This window comes from Theropithecus gelada, chromosome 11, assembly GCF_003255815.1.
Source record: "Theropithecus gelada isolate Dixy chromosome 11, Tgel_1.0, whole genome shotgun sequence".
NCBI lineage: Eukaryota > Metazoa > Chordata > Mammalia > Primates > Cercopithecidae > Theropithecus > Theropithecus gelada.
Window position 1 is genome coordinate 25585434 of NC_037679.1, and position 18491 is coordinate 25603924.

Here is an 18491-nt window from a genome sequence, read left to right on the forward strand (position 1 = left end):
TGATAGGCCCCGGTGTGTGATGTTCCCCTTCCCGAGTCCAAGTGATCTCATTGTTCAGTTCCCACCTATGAGTGAGAACATGCGGTGTTTGGTTTAATGTCCCGTCACCATCTTTGGACCACTGGGAGTTGAGCTTTACGGGGAGATGTAGGCAAAAGCCATAGCTCTGTTAAGATTTTAGCCTGCTTGTGTTTGCTTACTCCCCAGCAGCTGGGGCAGATCAATGGCCCTGGAGCTGCATCTTACTTGGGAGGGGCCTCTGCATTGAGAAGGTCAGAAACTAGTACATTAGCCAAACTCTCCTTTAGGGCTTCTTTTCTCTAGAGGCATCTTTCCATGCTGCCGGGGTGTTAAAAATATCTTGAGGGAAGTAGGATTGGGAGTGAGCATAGGAAAAGGAGACTAAGGCTGTAAATGTCCATCTAGCTCAAGCCTTGTCCAACCCACAGCCCACAGGCTGTAATACAGCCCAGGATGGCTTTGAATGTGACCCAACACAAATTCGTAAATGTTTTAAAAACATTTTGAGATTTCTTTTTGTGATTCTTTTTTATTTTTATTATTACTTGCTTTAGCTCATCAGCTATCATTAGTGTATTTTATGTGTGGCCCAAGACAATTATTCTTCTTCCAATGTGGTCCAGGGAAGCCAAAAGATTGGACTCTCCCGAATTCTGGCTCTTATAGCTCTGTATGGTCCAACTTAGTCCATCAGGAGACCACTTCAGGATTTTTCAGTTGAAGCTCTGGTAAATAATAAAGAGGATACACTTACTTGGCCTTTTCCTCTGTGTGTTTTTCTCTCTCTCATGGACTTAGTGGGGGCAAAAGTGGACACAGTAGGTGATTGCTCAAGACTTCTGGATGTTGGGTTTCACTTCTGTTTGAGTTACTTCTTGGCCAAAGATCTGAGAATACTCTCTTCTTTTTGCCAGAACAAGAGTTCATGGGTACTTTTAAGTAAGACAGTAAGGGATTAGAACTCCATGAGTCATTAGTCAGTCAGGAGGCAGTTTCCAAGAAGTTTGTTAATTCTCTCCTTAAAATACTATTAAGTAATAGTCTGCTGTTAACCGCTTTGGTTTCTTAGCCCTCTGGCTGGTGCAATCTTTTTTCTTGAACTGTTCTAAATAACTAAGAAGATTCTGAACACTCCTAATACCTCCGGCCCCTACCTTAAGAGAGATGAACAAAAAGGGGTCTATCAATGGTCAAACTCCAGGAAAACATCTCATAAAGCTTACCAACAGTTAATGATTCCAGTGACTTTTAAATCTAACATAAAGAGAAGGAAAAGACAAAATTCATGATGAAGAATAATATGTGCCACAAACTAGGGATTATGATGAACCAATTCTGTGTATTTAACGTGTAACTTAAAAAACTACTTAATGACTTTAAGAAAAAGGAAGGCCTTCAAACGTGTTGTCATTAGAATGTGGCACTAGAGAACCCATGAAAAGAAAACATTGATAATAGCATATTTGCTTAGTATCCCATAGAGTTATGAGGACACTGGGAAGTCTCCTGCTTCTTCCCAGCAGTAGAATACTCAGTACCGGTGAATGTAGAGCAGCCAAGAAAGAATTGATGGGTAACTGATATTCTTGAACTTCAAACGGAATATTTCTTTAATGCTGACAAGGAGAAAACAGATAACACAGTCCAGAACTGACTGTAATAGTTTTTCTAAATGCAACCAGCATGAAGAATGATGTTCTATAGGATAAAATAGAAGACATCTTGGCACTGGGTGATGCCATCTAATTGCAGAGTTCAAATTGCTTTAGAATCTTTGAAGCACCAAAACAAGGATGTAAAACATATTCATAATATGTGTCTTCATAAGTCCTGTACTTTCAAAATGAATCTAAGCCTTTGGAATAAGAGTAAAAATAACCACCTGAAATTTTTATAAAAATAAAGAATAATCATGAAGAGGGTTACTCACAAATGGGATTCATCTTGCTCTTTATTCAAGTGGAAAATTCTTCCTTTCACTGACACATTTGCCAAACCATTCCATTTAATGTAGGAAACACCACTTTGTTTCTTCTGAATTGCTAAAACTATTGTACTCTAAAATCCTGTAGCTGAGGTTTAGCTGTACTCAATTTGCTTGTATAAAATATACAATACATCATTTTAAATCAACGTTTAAATGCATTAATGCTTTTAACCCTTCTAAGTACAATTGCTTCCACAAGGAATTTTTCCGTGAATTATCTAGTTCAGATTGTTTGAATAGCATTTTGAATTTCCTTTCCTCTTTAATTTCAGAACTTACATGTTTTTGTGTCATTCACAAATCAAAGCTTCAAAATATTGAAGTTTTGGGGTAAGGACATTTAAAGATATTTCTTCAAAATGTTTTGTTGGAAAAACATAGATATCACTCATTGTATTACAATACAATTCACACTTTCCTAAGGAAACAAAATCACAAATTTCACAAGAGCTGTCCAATGGAAGCAAATTCAGGTTCAAAGAGATGAGAAGAAAAGAGTGATTTTGCATTCAGCATATATGATCTGTTGCGGCAACTGTGAATTCCTTATTTCTGCCAGCTATAGCTCAGTAAAGAAATGGATGCTATTGTGAAAGTCATCCCCTGAAAACAGAGATGAGAGTAAGTAAATGAGTAGAGTTGATACAAATTCAAGTCATTTTGCAAAGGATTTTACATTGATGGATTACAAGATGAATTCTCACAAGTTGGCAAGGTTTTCTAAAGTCTAGCTTTTATGAATATTGTTTGAACAAGTGGTATAGAATTCAGTCTATGCTCTGTGAAATAACATGATTTATTATTATTTTTACCAAGTTGGAATTGTTTAGAATCACCAAATAACAGGATTCAAAAGTAAAACAGCTGAAAAATCCAACAGTCTGGTCTAACCTGGGATGCTCTGTCTCCTCACAGCCAACGCTCCATCAGGCGGCTTTGTCTGGCTGGCGGATTTAGTGTAGGGACTCTCATCTGCAAAGGTACAATGAAGCGTTTGGTTAATTTCCATCCAGTTTCTAATGCAGTGAAGATTTTTAACGGATTGCAATCCTTCTGCGAGAGAGAAGTGGTACAGTACAGTGGAAAGTGTTGGTAGGCCTGGGTCCTATACTTGGGTTAGCTGTGCGATCAATCTTTGAAAATGTTGTGAATATGTTTCTTCCCTTATAAAAGAGAGAGAAAATTCTCATCTACTTCTTAGGGTTGTCAGGATCAAAAGCTATAGTGCTCATGAAGATGTTTATGAAATGGTAAGAAGTATGCAAATAGAGTATACAAATTATTTGTCACCTACATTCATTGATAAGTAAGTACCAGTGAATAGGTGTAACAAAGACAAAGAAGAAATAAAATGGCTCAATGGGCACTAAGAATAATCAGGTAGAAGAACAAAGAAAGTAAAAAGAAAGGCAATATTTCAGATAAGCAGATGACAGAGTTAGTATTGCAAGGGAAATAAAGCCACTCAGAGTTAGTAGGTTCCTCCTGGGAGTGTGAACTGGCAGCCAGTGCAAAGCAGAGGGATAGAGATGTTCAGAGGGAAGACCAGACGAGCTAGGTTGAGAATAGGGAAGGAATGATGGTTTGGCAAAAGAAGACATATATTGCAATGAGCTGGTTTGTGCTCTTTTAGAAAGAGATGAAAATAACTTGCAGAATTATTAAAAGAGCAACTGAGAAGACAGAAGGTCTAAAGCTTAATGGATCTGTGAGAGTTAGGCAAGAAGGTGAATGATTAAAACAGTAGGTGACAAGGTCATGGAGACAATGGGTCCATCCAGTTCTAAGTAAGGTGATTTTTTTTTTAACTTTGAAAATGATTTTACCTGACTAGGAATAAAGGAGCAGTGATCTAGGATGGCAAATACTAAGGCTAAAATAAAGGACAATTCTTCCTAATTGGGATGGGAGCATTTATAAAAAGTAAAAGAAATGTGAATAACAACCTTAAAAATTTCAAGAATAAGATGTACATGGCTTGAGTAAATAGAATGTAAAATAATTATCTAGCATATTCAGTCCAGCTAGATAACCTAAATGTCACTGCTGGCCACACTGTAAGATGTATTATTGTTGTTGTAACCATTCTATAATAGCAGGAAATCATTAAAGAATTTAAAGAAGCCATATTGTACATGACAAACTATTACACATAACAAGGATTTATTCAGAACAAGGCTTTATCATCTGAGAACATTAATTCTCCCAACTGAATGGCTTGTGTTTCAAAATTGAGGAACTCATTTCCTCTCTAGGATGAACTTCTGGTTTGAAATGATTCATGATTTCTTCATAAAACTAACAAGGTCTTTATACGCAATGACAAAAGGAAAAGATTAACACTGCTGTAAGTGGCAATTAACTTAAAAAATAGAAGTCATGCTGTTTCACGTTTATATTTAATTTGTCACACAATTTTTTATATTCTTCCAACCATAAAGATAAACTACCAACTTTCAGATAACAATTCAATCAACACCATTTTTGCTTTAGAAGTGGTATCTTAGGTCTTCGACTCTTCTCTTTGCAAACACCATTTTGAGTATAATTAAAACCCACAAAACAAAATACAAAATGTAAACATCACACTATAAAAGTCTCCCTTTGCCCCACCATTGTCACTTGAATATTTGAGTGTTTTTCTCACAGTGTTAATAAGAAGGCAATATGCTTCATTTAGTACCTTTTAAAACAAATGTACTATGTATTAAAGCCGGGGATTCTTTATAAGACTGCTTTAAAAATGTATTTCCTTTCATTGTCCAAAACCTTGAAACGGTGTATTTATGAGCATAGAGCACTAAGCCAGGAAATAATCACAACACCCAGGCTTAGGTACGGCATCTTGGAAGCCTAAAAGCTTTCCTCAGTGTTCTATTTGTCAAGATTCCAGCCAATTAAAGTCTTGAGTTGAATCCAGTGTTGGCTTTTTACAAAGGGCAATAAGAGATTTACCCAGGAGACTCTGGGGTTATCTGCACTTGATGCTCTATTTTAAGGAGCTATTTCTTTAGAAATGTACCCAGTTTGCATTTCAGAAGTAGTCAACCCTGGTAAAATGGTTTTCTCATTTATATTTGAAAACAACTTCCTTGATTTAGAACTGAGATAGTCTAGTTGAGCACATCCTTAAAAGGTTGAAACTGAATTATAGATGACCACCTGGCCAGCCTCTCCATCACCACCCCCAACTGCTCCCAATATCAAGAGTGACCCTACTGAGCACAGGTGAAAGTAAATAATTATCTAGAAGCGAAATCTTGTATTGGTTAAAGGACCAGAATGAAAAAGTTCAGTGCTATCTAATGTTGTCTAAGCGGCATTATTGCTTTCACCCTGATTGCCAAAGCCAATCATGCCAAAGCCTATCAGTGTGAAAGCAATAATTCCTAATGGAAGGGAGGCAGAGGCTTGGCAACATTGATCATCAGAGCTAAGGAGGGCATAGCAGCAGAGCAGCATGGCACAATATAACTTGGTTTTTAGAAGACTTTCCTGAAGAGTGTCTTTTTATTTTAAATACCTTAGAGGCACCATGGCCTTTTATAAAAAGCTGCCCATCACGGAATGAACACCAGCTCTCTTGACGTGATTTACTGAAAGTCAGCTCTAGATTTAAACTTGTTTGAAAATAGAAATGGATAAAACACACTGAATGAATCTGTGGCTGATGGCGCCACAGTAGGATATTAAAGGACCAGAGTGTCCAGAGTGCATTTCTAATCCTTGAGCATAAAGTCATGGAGAACTACGGAGGCTTCTATCTTCTCTTGTGTCCCTAAATGCAGCTTTATAGATATATCCCTAGAATTTCATGCTTATAAGGGATAATCTATTTTTTTTTGTTGTTTGTTTTTTTTTGAGACGGAGTCTCGCTGCGTCGCCCAGGCTGGAGTGCAGTGGCCGGATCTCAGCTCACTGCAAGCTCCGCCTCCCCGGTTCACGCCATTCTCCTGCCTCAGCCTCCCGCGTAGCTGGGACTACAGGCGCCCGCCACCACGCCCGGCTAATTTTTTGTATTTTTTAGTAGAGACGGGGTTTCACTGGGTTAGCCAGGATGGTCTCGATCTCCTGACCTCATGATCCGCCCGTCTCGGCCTCCCAAAGTGCTGGGATTACAGGCTTGAGCCACCGCGCCCGGTTATAAGGGATAATCTAGACCATTCTTTCATTGTAAATAGAACTGAGGCCCAGAAAGATAAATTTACAGGAGGACACACATCTAAATTGAGTCTAGATAGAATTTCTTATATTCTTAGTCCCATGTTCTTTCTTCATTTCCTTTTAGACAGACGATAAGATTTCATAGGCCATTGGGTCCACATGTTGCTGTGTCACAGGAGTGAGTGATTGGGCACACTGTACCAGCAGAGACCTTGTATGGTGTAAGTTAATTGCTACAGTGAAGCCTTTGAAAATGAGCCTGAGCCACATAGCCAATTATTTTTGTGTATATATACATCCCATTCTTCCCTCCTCCACATATTTGTTGCCTAAAGCAAACAACAGTTACAAATGGTACTACCGAACTAATTTATGCTTTTCAGTTCATTTCTTTGAAGATAAAATTTAAAAGCAACGTCAATATAGCTCATTGTTCCCCAGGATGAGCCTTAAAAGAGTCACTGAATTATAAGATTTATGTTAATACTTTTCCTTTGTTTCATTGAAGAGATACTAAATAGGCTTTCAAGTTAAATCCAGATATATCAATAAACAAAAAAAGGTCAAATGACAAGGAAAGAAATCAATCAGAATAGTACCTAGCACATCGTAGGCTTTCACTAAATGTTTGCTGATAGAATATGTGAATTAATTATATTCACTTTTTCAAACAAGAGCATTTGTTGTAAACAAAGAACATGAAGAAAGTCAAACATTTGTTATAAGCTATATTCCCTCCTACTTCTGCTTTTCTTTTTCTAGGTTGATAGCCTATTCCTTTTAAAGTCACATTATCATCCAGTAGCTATTAAATATTGACGTAATGTGAAAAATCTGACCCTTTATAAAACGGTTATCAACATATATTTCCTTTCATTTTCATTCAGACTGTAGAATGATTGATCAACCTTTAAAATAATGTCTTTAAACAAAAGAATTATGATTTTCATAGCAGACTCTCAGCCCAGACTTGGATGATCATATTAACCAGGGATTCTCACTAAAAGTCACTACAGGGGAAAGCAGACATTCAGTTAGTGAGCTACTTGCTCACTGAAATGAATGCTTCAAGCAATCATTAAGGGCATCTCAGGGTATCAACACTGCCAGCCTTTGCTAACAACATCTTAGCAGCTAGGTAATCACCGTCACACATGATGGCCCTTCACAGGGGCTTACCTGTTGGTCACAATAAAGAACATGGGTCCCTTTAGAGTGACATCTCATGAGGCTAGGGAAAAATGCCCTCCATTAACAGGGAGAATTGACATGGTGACAAAGGCACCGAAAGCGTTAGTCAAGCATATACTTAAAGCAGAAGAAGAACAAAAAGGGAGACCATCTGTCCCTCTCATTCCCCCCAGTTTGGCCAGTTTCCTCATGTGCCAAACACAGGAGGGGCAAACACAGATCATTTGTTTTGATCACATGAAGCTGGTGTTTATAAACTTGGAAAGCCACCAGCGGGCACCTAAGGAGCAATGCTTCACTATGCATCACAAACTGCCTGTGCTGGAGCTGGGAGAGTCACATCGTGAGGAAGGGACTCAGGTCCCCTCATGCTCTCAAATCCTCCAACGTTTGCTTGGTATCAAACAGCATCCTTGTGTCACCAGGCTGGTTCCTGTTTCTCCATTTCCTGAGAGTCTCATTTCTCTCTCTGGGCTCTGCAGAGGAACCCGATATGAATATGGTTTCAGGAATCTCTAGCTGTGTTCAAAGCTTTGCTGAAGAAAGGAAATTTAATTTCCTTTGGCTGAGACTAATCAGCGTATGCTAAACAATTCTTAGCAACTAATTATGCACAACTGAGGCACCTGCTAAGCCAGCAGACCCCCTTAACATCTTGATTAGGAAAAAAGAAGGCATCTGGTGCAGTTAAACATTATGACCATTTCCCAGTAGCGAGGAGACAGGCAGGGCATGCCACAGTGCTCATGCATGTCCTTACAAACTTGAAATAAAAGCCTGGTTTCCATGAATGAACAAAATAAAATCCACTGTGGATGAAACAATCTGTCCCTTGAATTCAATTAAATGTCACACAATTTAGTATCTACTATGAGCAAACTAAGACTCAAAGTACACAAAAGATAATGACACTTTCAGTGGAGTGGTGATGGCAGAATCACTACTCCCTACATTTGAGACTAGAACATGGTACTGGATTACCCGACGGGGAGAATGAGAATGGGCTTAAGGTTAGGTGGAGGTGAAGCACAGGATGAGAAAGGGAGATCCACCACTAGGAATTTATCCGTAATTTTTCAATCAGAAAAATCAAGAAACAAGTCATTTTAGGCTTTCCGATAACATGGTAGTTTTGTGTGGTGGGGAGCCATAATCGTTTCAGTAATTGGGTCCTGTGAACATTTTATCCCAGTTAGCATGAACGTATCATGGTTGCTTCTCTCCCATAGACACTAGCCTTCCAGTCCCATTTGCTTCCCTGGTGGTTTGATGGCACACTTTGAAATTTAAGCAAGATTTCCTGAAGGATAACTGTTAAGGCTTTTTGACAACAGAGCTTAATTATATCTTTCTCTTCTTGTTAAAATGATGCATAACTACAATCACAGGGCCCCACATAATTTAAAGAAATTAAATTGTTCATAATTCCTGATTCAAATAACCCTATTTTTCTACGGTCAAGCAAAAAGTGCACTCATGATCTCTCCTAGAGTCAGAAGGCTGCCAAGTCCTACACAGGCTTCGGCTCTACAGCTTTGGTATATGGAGGCTGTAACATGGAGAGCTGCTTACAACTTACCGAGAATGAATCAATTTCATTTCCTTCCCTAATCTAATAGAGGGGTCTATACAGCTAAGTTTACACCAGAAGATTGGGGAATGATCTGAGCTTGATGACAAGAAGCAGAGGCAGTGTGCTGCCCTGTGATAGTCTCTTTCCTATGAAAAGATGATTTCCCCCATCAACTTTCCCTCCTCCCTTTTGTTATTTGTTTTGCATCTGCATGGCATTAATGTCTATCCTTGACTCTGCAGGTTTCCTTATAGTGTCATAATTCAGACACAGATGTGCTCTATATTCCTAAAGGGACCAGATCTTTTGCCTTTTTTTTTTTTTTTTTTTTGAGATAGGGTCTCACTCTGTCACCCTGCCTAGAATGCAGTGGTATGATCATGGCTCACTGCAGCCTCAAACTCCTGAGCTCAAGTGCTCCTCCCACCTCAGCCTCTGAGCAGCTGGGATTGCAGGTGCATGCCACCAAGCCTGACTTTTTAAATTATTTTTTATAGCGGCTAGGTTTTGCTATGTTGCCCAAACTGGTCTCAAACTCCTGGCATCAAGTGATCCTCCCACCTCAGTCTTCCATAATGCTGGATTACAGGCATGAACTGCCACACCTGGCTTTCTTTTACTTTTGAACTTTGGGAAAAAAACCCAAAACACCCAAACAGAGCACAATTTCATTTTAAGAACAAATATACAGTGGTTTTTTGGTTTCTTCACAGTGATAGAATGTCTTGTAATTAACCATAATCTGATAACCATTTCAGGGATTAAATATTGCAGCTAAAAAGAATGACAACAATATAGCTCACATTATCGTAGGCCTGTGTTATAAGATCATTTCTCTCCCTTACTGCTCTATTATCTAATTCTTGCTTCTCAAAATGTGGACCATGGATGAGCAGCAGGAGCATACCTGGGAATTGTCAAAAAATGTGGAATCTCAGCCTCCACCCCAACCCATGGAATCAGAGTCTGCATTTAATAAAATCTCCAGGTGATTTGTATGCACGTTAATGTTTGGAAAGCCCTGCTCCAATTGATATGACCAACAGCAACTGCACGGGTAGTGAGGATATACCTGTTCCAATGTCTCACCTGGTTGCATCAGGGGCAGCCTACAAAGTAGGTGGCAGAATGCCAGTCATATCAGCAAACTCCAAGAGTATCCCCAGGCCTGCAATCATCAAATTGCTCATGGACTGGTTTCTTCAAATGTAAAGGAAACTTGTAATGGTATGGTTTTGAGTGAATTCAATCTTCCCTTGATCCATTTTAAACCTCTCAACAAATCCTGAAATGGCTGAATTATAGGAGTAACTAGAGCTATCTAAGGTCAGATTCACTGGAGCAAGTGACTGATTGTAATAATAATCTATTAGTCAATTTACATTTGAAGGTGGAGAGAGGAAATGGTATTGAATTACTATCCCCTAGCTGGTAAAGGTCAAATGAAAATAAAAAGTTATGTTCTGCCTCACGGCAGGGACATGAGGGAAGAATCTTCCATGACACTGTCTCCTTAAATTCTTTCTCCTCAGATACACATTTGCTTCCTTACATCTGCACAGTTCTCCTGCAACCAGGAAGGTCTCCAGCACAGAACCTGGCCTCTGATCTGCACGCAGGGACAAACAGAACTGCGGTGGCCCCGGAGCATCTGGACAACCTTGTGGAAGTGGTCTGTGCTAGCTGGGCTGCTCAGTGATGCCTGCAGGCCTTTTGGGAAAGTAATATCTTTAGTCAGGTTAATTTGTAAATCCTCTCTGAAATTAATGAGCATGAAATTGCACATTTTCTGCCTCTGGCATTCCTATTGCTAATGTGTCTGAATCACAGATGATAACTCCTATGCTTCTTCCTAATATTGTTTCCAGCAAGGACAGCTGAACCAGTCTGTTAATGGCAGTCACAGACCTGCCTCATCACCGAAGAATCAAAATTTGTCAAGGGCTGGAATCCATGCCATAAAGTTCATTTTCATGACCATATCAGATCCCAATTAAAAACATTAACATCTTAAATTCATTATATCTTTCACATTTTCTCTTTGTGGAGAGGGCTATGTGCTTTAAAGCTTTGGTTTAGCCATTAGATTATGCCAGCTGACATTTTCAGTCTCTCATAGGTTCAATAAATGCTTAGCCTTAGAATGACAATTTGGTGCAAAATTTGAACTACCTCAGCTGACATTTTCAGTCTCTCATAGGTTCAATAAATGACTAACTTTAGAATGACAATTTGGTGCAAAATTTGGATTACCTCACAGTAATGAGTACTGGCTATTTAAAACCACATTTTAAATTCTTATTTAAAAAGCACACCATTCTTCAGGGAAAAAGTATGCGTTAACAGGTATAAACTGGCTAGACCACATCCAAGTATTCCTGGAGGGCCAAAGAACCAGTGTTTGATTTCGTGTAATGGCAATTGAGTGGTAGGATTAATAGAAATAAATAATACATTTGGAGTAATTAAGGTTTCTCCATTTTTTTAACTAACGAATATGAAATTCTAAGTCACTTTCATATATATATACAATTTGGACTGGACTAAATTTAGGGAAAAATGTAAAACAGTACATAGGTTTTCCTTAGATAATTCAAGAAACAAAATGTTTAAAATGTTCTCATGGAAAAGACTGGAAGTGATTTTTAAACACTCAAATAAGAACGATCATAGTTTCAAAACTGAATCATTTAAATGATTATATCGCTTTACTATTTAAACTGCTTCTTTTTTTGCCCCTTGTTTGGAATGTTTTTGGATTTCTAATGTAAACTGCGGAGAAAAAGAGGGAGCTTTCTGTCAAATCAGGGTTCTCCAAGAGTCCTTATTTTATGTGACATTACTGCGAAGGTTTCCATATTTAGAAATTTTCAGTATGATAGCTGCTAGAATGAAGTCAAGACTGATGGGAAAACAAGCAGCAGCAAAATGCAATCAGGATGACTTCATTTGAAGTGGTCTAAATCTTGTGCCAGTGTGTGAATGAACACTGATGTCTAGGAAAATGAGCCACATATATCTGTGGGGTGGAGCATTCCCGTGTAGGTTTGATTATTGAGAAATTAGCCTTTAATGCTCTCACCTGTTGCTCTGACAATCAGTGACACGATAAAATTTTATAACTTTGGTAACTTTAAAACCTGTTTCAGTGGCTCACTATGATCTTTCCTTCTTCTTCTTTTCTGTTAATCAAGTGTAGTATAAATTGATACATGTCAACTGCAGGCAAATTATCTAAATAAGTGATCAGATAGTCACCACTGCTGAGAAATTTCTACATAAAATGGAAATAAAAGTATTATCACCACTGTTTAGCTCAGTTTCCAATACACAAAATGAAAATGCCTCTATATCTAGCATTCTGGAATAATAAGGGGACAATGTGTAGCATATATTTATAACCTTGGGTAACATTTTGGAGCTAAGAGCACAGATGATTCTTCCCAGGGTCACTGATTTAAGGAACAAGGGTTACATGTGACTGCCTATATGTGCAAAAATCACTGTGTGATTCTCAACTCCCTCTCTCATGTCTTAAGTGTGTAGTGGTCTTAGAAACAATGGTCCAAAGGATGTTCCCAATAAGCCAAGGGAAACCAAGATTTTTTCCAGGCATCAATTTTCATTAATTTTCAAAACAGTGAAATAGGTGATGGGACTCTGTGGGAATGGGGAAAATACATTAAGTCAGAACTTATCAGAGTGCAAAGTTGATGGCAGGAAAAGTAAACCTCATGTTGAAGTCCCGGGTTGTATGTAAGGGGTATAAGTTACATGAAGAAAAATGAGAGTTTAATTATAATCATGTACTTTTAGATGCCTCTTTCATTAAACAGCAATGCCACTGGTTTCCTCTATAAGTAATCTAAATAATTTCTTAGAGATCTGTTATTCAGAGTTCAGTTTGAGTATACTTCAGTCAACCAGAAGCCTTTTTAATGTAAATGATACCAATAACTTTATAAATAGAGTTAATACTTATAGAGCATTCATAAGATGCCAACATGAGTCTAAATCCTTTATAGCTATAATCTTATCTCTTCTCACAATAACTCAATAAAATGTAAAATAACAAAACAGATAATTTCATTTTACAAAAGGAGTACTGGTTTCAAGAAAGAATTTGTCTTCATCTAAATAGGTTGTATGGCAAATCTGAAATGGAGCTGCTATTATATTAAAGCCTAGGGCAGGGTAGCATATTACACGCCCAGCACTCTGCTTGGTACCTCACATACATTATCAGTACTCACATCAATGTAATTTCACAGGAACAATTACATGATTTGAAGTATGGGGATACAGAGGCTTATAGAGATGAAATTATGTGCCTAATTTTACCCTGAAAGCAACGTGCAAAAATGAAGCTTTAACGTACATATCTTTAGAGAGTCTGCTGTTAGCCACCATGATACACTGTTTACCAAATTTTGATTCACATCCTTACTTGGAGAGAGAGAGAGAGAGAGAAAGCGAGAGCGAGAGAGAGCGCGAGAGAGAGCGAGAGAGAGCGCAAGAGAGAGCGAGAGAGAGCGCGAGAGAGAGCGAGAGAGAGTGTGTGCGTGTGTGTGTGTGTGTGTGTATAAAGGCACTCCTTCACATAGTAGCCACTACTGTGTATATCTTGCATGACTAAATGTCACTGATATAGGGACTTGGGGCTGCATTTGAAGATCTTCTGAAATTGCAGTTTAGAAAAGAATATATCACCTCACCCAATTTTTAGACATCACTTCTTCATCATGAATTCTTGGTTTAATTTATGATACAAGATTCAAGATTCTTTCCAGCACATAAACAAATCACTTGAATGGATGCATTTTAGCCAAGAAGCTCCAAGCATTTTAGAAGATGAAATCTGGCTGAATTTATCTCTCTAACTCCCACTCTGAGCCAACCATTCTCTACAGATAGAGCATTTATGAACTGGTTCCTATAAATGGTTTATCATTTTAAAATGAATAAATACTGGGACACTCTCTTTTCTCCTTTAGTATTCTAGACAAGTTCATGGCCTGCTGCTTACAATATTTCAAACCTTTTATGAGTGTTCATGTAGCCAGAGTGGGGAATAAATCTTGGACCAGGCCATATCTAGCAACACAATGAAGAAAATGGTGGTATGACTTGTGTAGCTGGCAAGGAGATCGCTGAGTCTGCCTTTCCTTACCCTCTGGCTCTCCAGGCTCATCTCTACAAAGAGCCAAGCTCCAGGGCAGATGTGCTGCCACCTCAGTTCTCAGACTCAGGAGTGGCTCATGCAGCAGAGTCACTGGGCAGACAGGCAAGAATTTTTTGCTAGACTTCAGAATTTTCTGAGGAGCTTTTGAAACCAAGGTAAGTAACCCACTAACCATTATTTCCAAGACTGTCATCTCTCCTGGCCTTGGATCATTTCAGGACCTATCTCAGAACACACTTTTTTTGTAGACTTTAGTTTTGAAAATTCCCAAATTTAAGCTCAAGTCCTAAGAGCAGGCCACTGTCATTATATAGCGTCTTAGAACCAACACCTTCTTATCTAGTGTAGGCAGCAGGTTGGGAGGGAGGCAGTGGCAGATATCACATTTGGAAGTCTTGGGAATAACATATTTCACACATATGCCTTGAATTATCACATATTTTGCTTTATTAATTCATTGCTGGGTCAAGCAATAGCAGATGACTGCTTATCAAACACATGATATGTGTTTTTAATGCACGATTAAAGTAGGATTTATCACGGCTGTCAGAATCCAGGGAGTCTGTGCTGTTTGTTATTTAAAGCCGTAGTTGTTTGGATACTTTCTGGTTTTACAGTGAGACAGTGATTATACACACGAAACCCCACAAAAGTGTTAGACCAGAGAGATGTGGTTTTTTAAAAATTTTTTTTTGACAGAGTCTTGCTCTGTCACCCAGGCTGGAGTGCACTGGTGTGATCTTGGCTCGGCTCACTGCAACTCCACCTCCTGGGGTTCAAGAGATTCTGCTGCCTCAGCCTCCTGAGTAGCTGGGACTACAGGTGCACACCACCATGCCTGGCTAATTTTTGTATTTTTAGTAGAGATGGGGTTTCACCATGTTGGCCAGGCTGGTCTCAAACTCCTGACCTCAGTGATCAGCCAGCCTCACCCTCCCAAAGTGCTGGGATTTCAGGCATAAGCCACCACGCCCAGCCCATAGTTTTCGTATGGACAACACCAACACCATTTTCAATTCACTAGAATTTTACTGTACTGCATAGTTCATACCGTCTACCACTTTCTAGCCATGTGACCTTGGACGGGTTCAGTTTCATCACCTATAAAATGGAAATAGTAATGATCACATAGGATTGCTGTGAGGATTGAACAAAACAGTGTAAATAAAGCACCCAGAGTGGTCTGAGTTCAGGAAGTCTGGCTCTGTTCCTTTATTTGTAATAGATAAGGAAGCTGAGTGATAGACAAGAACCAGTAGGAATCCCACAGCATGGTTTTTTTTTTTTTTTTTTTTTTTTTTTTTAACAGCACTTACCATACTACCTTAAAATCATCAACCTGCTTATTGCTACGCTGTGTACTCCTTTGAGTGGGGGATTTACTTTTACAATCATGGGTATTATTACCCCAATTTTTACAGATAGTAAAACTGAATCTCAGTTACAAATCTGTCTAAGGCTATCAAAAGCTAATAAAAATCAGAGACAGGATTCTAACTAAGGTCTGGCTGACACAAAAGACCATCCTTTCCCAATGTCTCAGCACTGCTTCAATAGAGGGGGTTTGCACAACACACAATCATTAGTGGAAAGGAGAGAAAACTGGGACCTGATCATTACAAACTCATCTTCATGCAACCAAAACCTATACCTAACTTTCTACCACAATAAGGATGCAGATACTTGATATATTTTTGGTTTTTTATTTAAGCTATGGGCTATCATACCTGAGTTTTTATGGAGAAATTCATTGACATTAAATGGTCTATTATGATTCAATTTGTCAATGGAAAACAAAAATTAAAACCCAGATGCTTAGATTTAATAGTCCAAAGATGACCAAATTATCTTCATTTGCTTCTAAGACAAATTATTCAGACATATAATTTCCTCACAAATTACTTGCTTGTCTAACTCTCCTTGGGTTATGTCTACCTCATCAATTTCACTACTTCCTTCCATAAATCTTCCCTGAACAAATATTCAGCTTTTATAGTTAATTTGGATAAACAAGGAAAATACAATTCAATTCCACAAAATGTGATTGTTTAATTTGGAACTGATTTTGTAGCATTATACTCAGGACTCTTCCAATTTTGAGGTAAACGAGTTACTGACATTTACAAACATCTAGAATAAAAGAAACCATTCCTTCCATCATTGTCAATTTCGTTATTGAATCTGCTTTGGGACACTTCAATCATGAAAGTAACCATGTAAAACTATATTGCATTCTATTAGCAATAATACCTTAGAGGAGGTTCATTTATGATAACTGAAATTTTCTCTGACTCAGTCTCATCAGCCATGTATTTTGCCTTAAGGTATTTTGAAAACCACAAAGTCAAAGTTTTAGAAGTGTACTCCTAAGGCCTTAGCTGAACCACAGTATATTTTGAAACAGAGAATTTTTATGAAATATATTGATAGGCAAATCAGTCAGAATTTTTCCATGTTAATATTGTTTAAAGTTTCTATATCAGTTGAATACCAATGCCTTATGAGAAAAGCAGGAAGGAATATATACATATATACACACATCCATATATATGTATATATAAAAATACATATATAGATACATATACACACATACACATATATTCATATATATTTAACAGATGTAGGCATCTACATATGTATCTATAAGCACTGCCAAGAACAAATATACATATAAACAGTAGATCCAAAAGGACTCCTCAGTCCTAAGACACCCCTCGTCTCCTATCCTGCAGGGCAAAATACAATTGGCAAAAGTCGGAAACCACCATCTCTATCTCAGTGACCTATGGAGCCCTGTGGTAGAATGACCAGGAACTTAGAGCCAATGGTAAGAACCAAGATAGTACAGAGCTTCTGTACTATTCTAGGGACTTTGAAATTTCAGAAAATGTATGCCAAATTTGTCCTTTATATAATTCATAGACTTTGGATTTCTACATTTGAGATTGCCATATGACATCCAGAGATGCTTTCAGAGAAATTGTAATTCAGCTTAGAGACAGTCTACAAATATGAAACATATGCAGGCCGGGCGCGGTGGCTCAAGCCTGTAATCCCAGCACTTTCAGAGGCCAAGACGGGCGGATCACGAGGTCAGGAGACCGCATCCTGGCTAACACGGTGAAACCCCGTCTCTACCAAAAAAAATACAAAAAACTAGCCGGACGAGGTGGGGGGCGCCTGTAGTCCCAGCTACTCGGGAGGCTGAGGCAGGAGAATGGCGTAAACCCAGGAGGCGGAGCTCGCAGTGAGCTGAGATCCGGCCACTGCATTCCAGCCTGGGCGACAGAGGGAGACTCCGTCTCAAAAAAAAAAAAAAAAAAAAAAAAAAAAGAAACATATGCAATGCCAGGTTCACAGCTTGTAAAAGAACAGAAGAATAGCTATGTGAAAAATTAGTTTATCTCAGTAGTCACAAGTGATAACTCAAGCTCAGCCCAACAGACATTGCAGAGGTGGGAATGAATACCATTTATAATGTGTACTATTCATACATCCACTGCATAGAGAAGTAGCTTAGAAAGGTTATGCATTTGTGTGCAGATCTACTGAGTAATTTGGGTACGGATTTTAAGCCCAGCCTGCCTTCACATTTCTCCACTGTATAACTATAGCCTTTATTGGCTTCTCTTTTGCTTAAGACAAGCTTAACAAAACATTTGACATTTATCGTGATAGAGTAACTAACACATAATGGCTATCATGAGTACAATAAGGGTCAGATGTTTACTTCTTTAACAATTAGGGATGCATTGCTCAAAATAAGTAAAAGCATTTGTGCATTACTTGAATATCATATTTATGTAAACAGAGATCATAAAACTGAAATATGTAAGTACCACCGATGCCACTCCTGTCAGCATCTTCCCTCTAGGAGATGATTTCAAATGACATTTTTTCTTTCCAATTATGAGAGACATTAGCTAAAAATCTACTAGGTCAAAAAATTCTTTTTGTTAGACTAAATAGAAAGCTTTGCCTTCGTTGTTAAATATCTACAGACTTAACTGAAAAAAGATGTTAAATTTAGTGGAGAAAGACCAGAAAGCCTTAAGCAATTTGCATAATTAGACCATCTTTTCCCATTGCCTTTACCTTTTTTATTTTGACCCTAGAATTTCCTTTTTGCATTTCATACTTGTGCATAATTAAGATGAAATATCAAAAAAAGATGAAATATCATGCAAAGGCTGAATTCTCATTCTGTAAGCCCTCAGAAACATTTGAGGAATAGCTGTTCTATGACTAATATCTATAAAAATTAAAGATTGATGTATAGCCACTAAATGATCTCTTATTTAGACTGTGAATTATGTAAACCTATTATAAATTTTATAAATATAAAGAAAGCATATATTTACCACATTTATTTT

The 18491-nt window shown here is 38.2% G+C and overlaps 1 protein-coding gene across 3 annotated transcripts in view; it reads right to left on the reverse strand.

Moving 5' to 3' along the window:
* Positions 1-18491, reverse strand: part of GRIP1 (glutamate receptor interacting protein 1) — a 338518-nt gene that overhangs the window by 246271 nt on the left and 73756 nt on the right. For all 3 annotated transcript variants that reach the window (XM_025403428.1, XM_025403429.1, XM_025403427.1), the window contains exon 2: positions 2900-2980. In XM_025403428.1, the coding sequence (XP_025259213.1) occupies positions 2900-2980 (81 nt within the window). The remainder of the gene's footprint in view (positions 1-2899; positions 2981-18491) is intronic.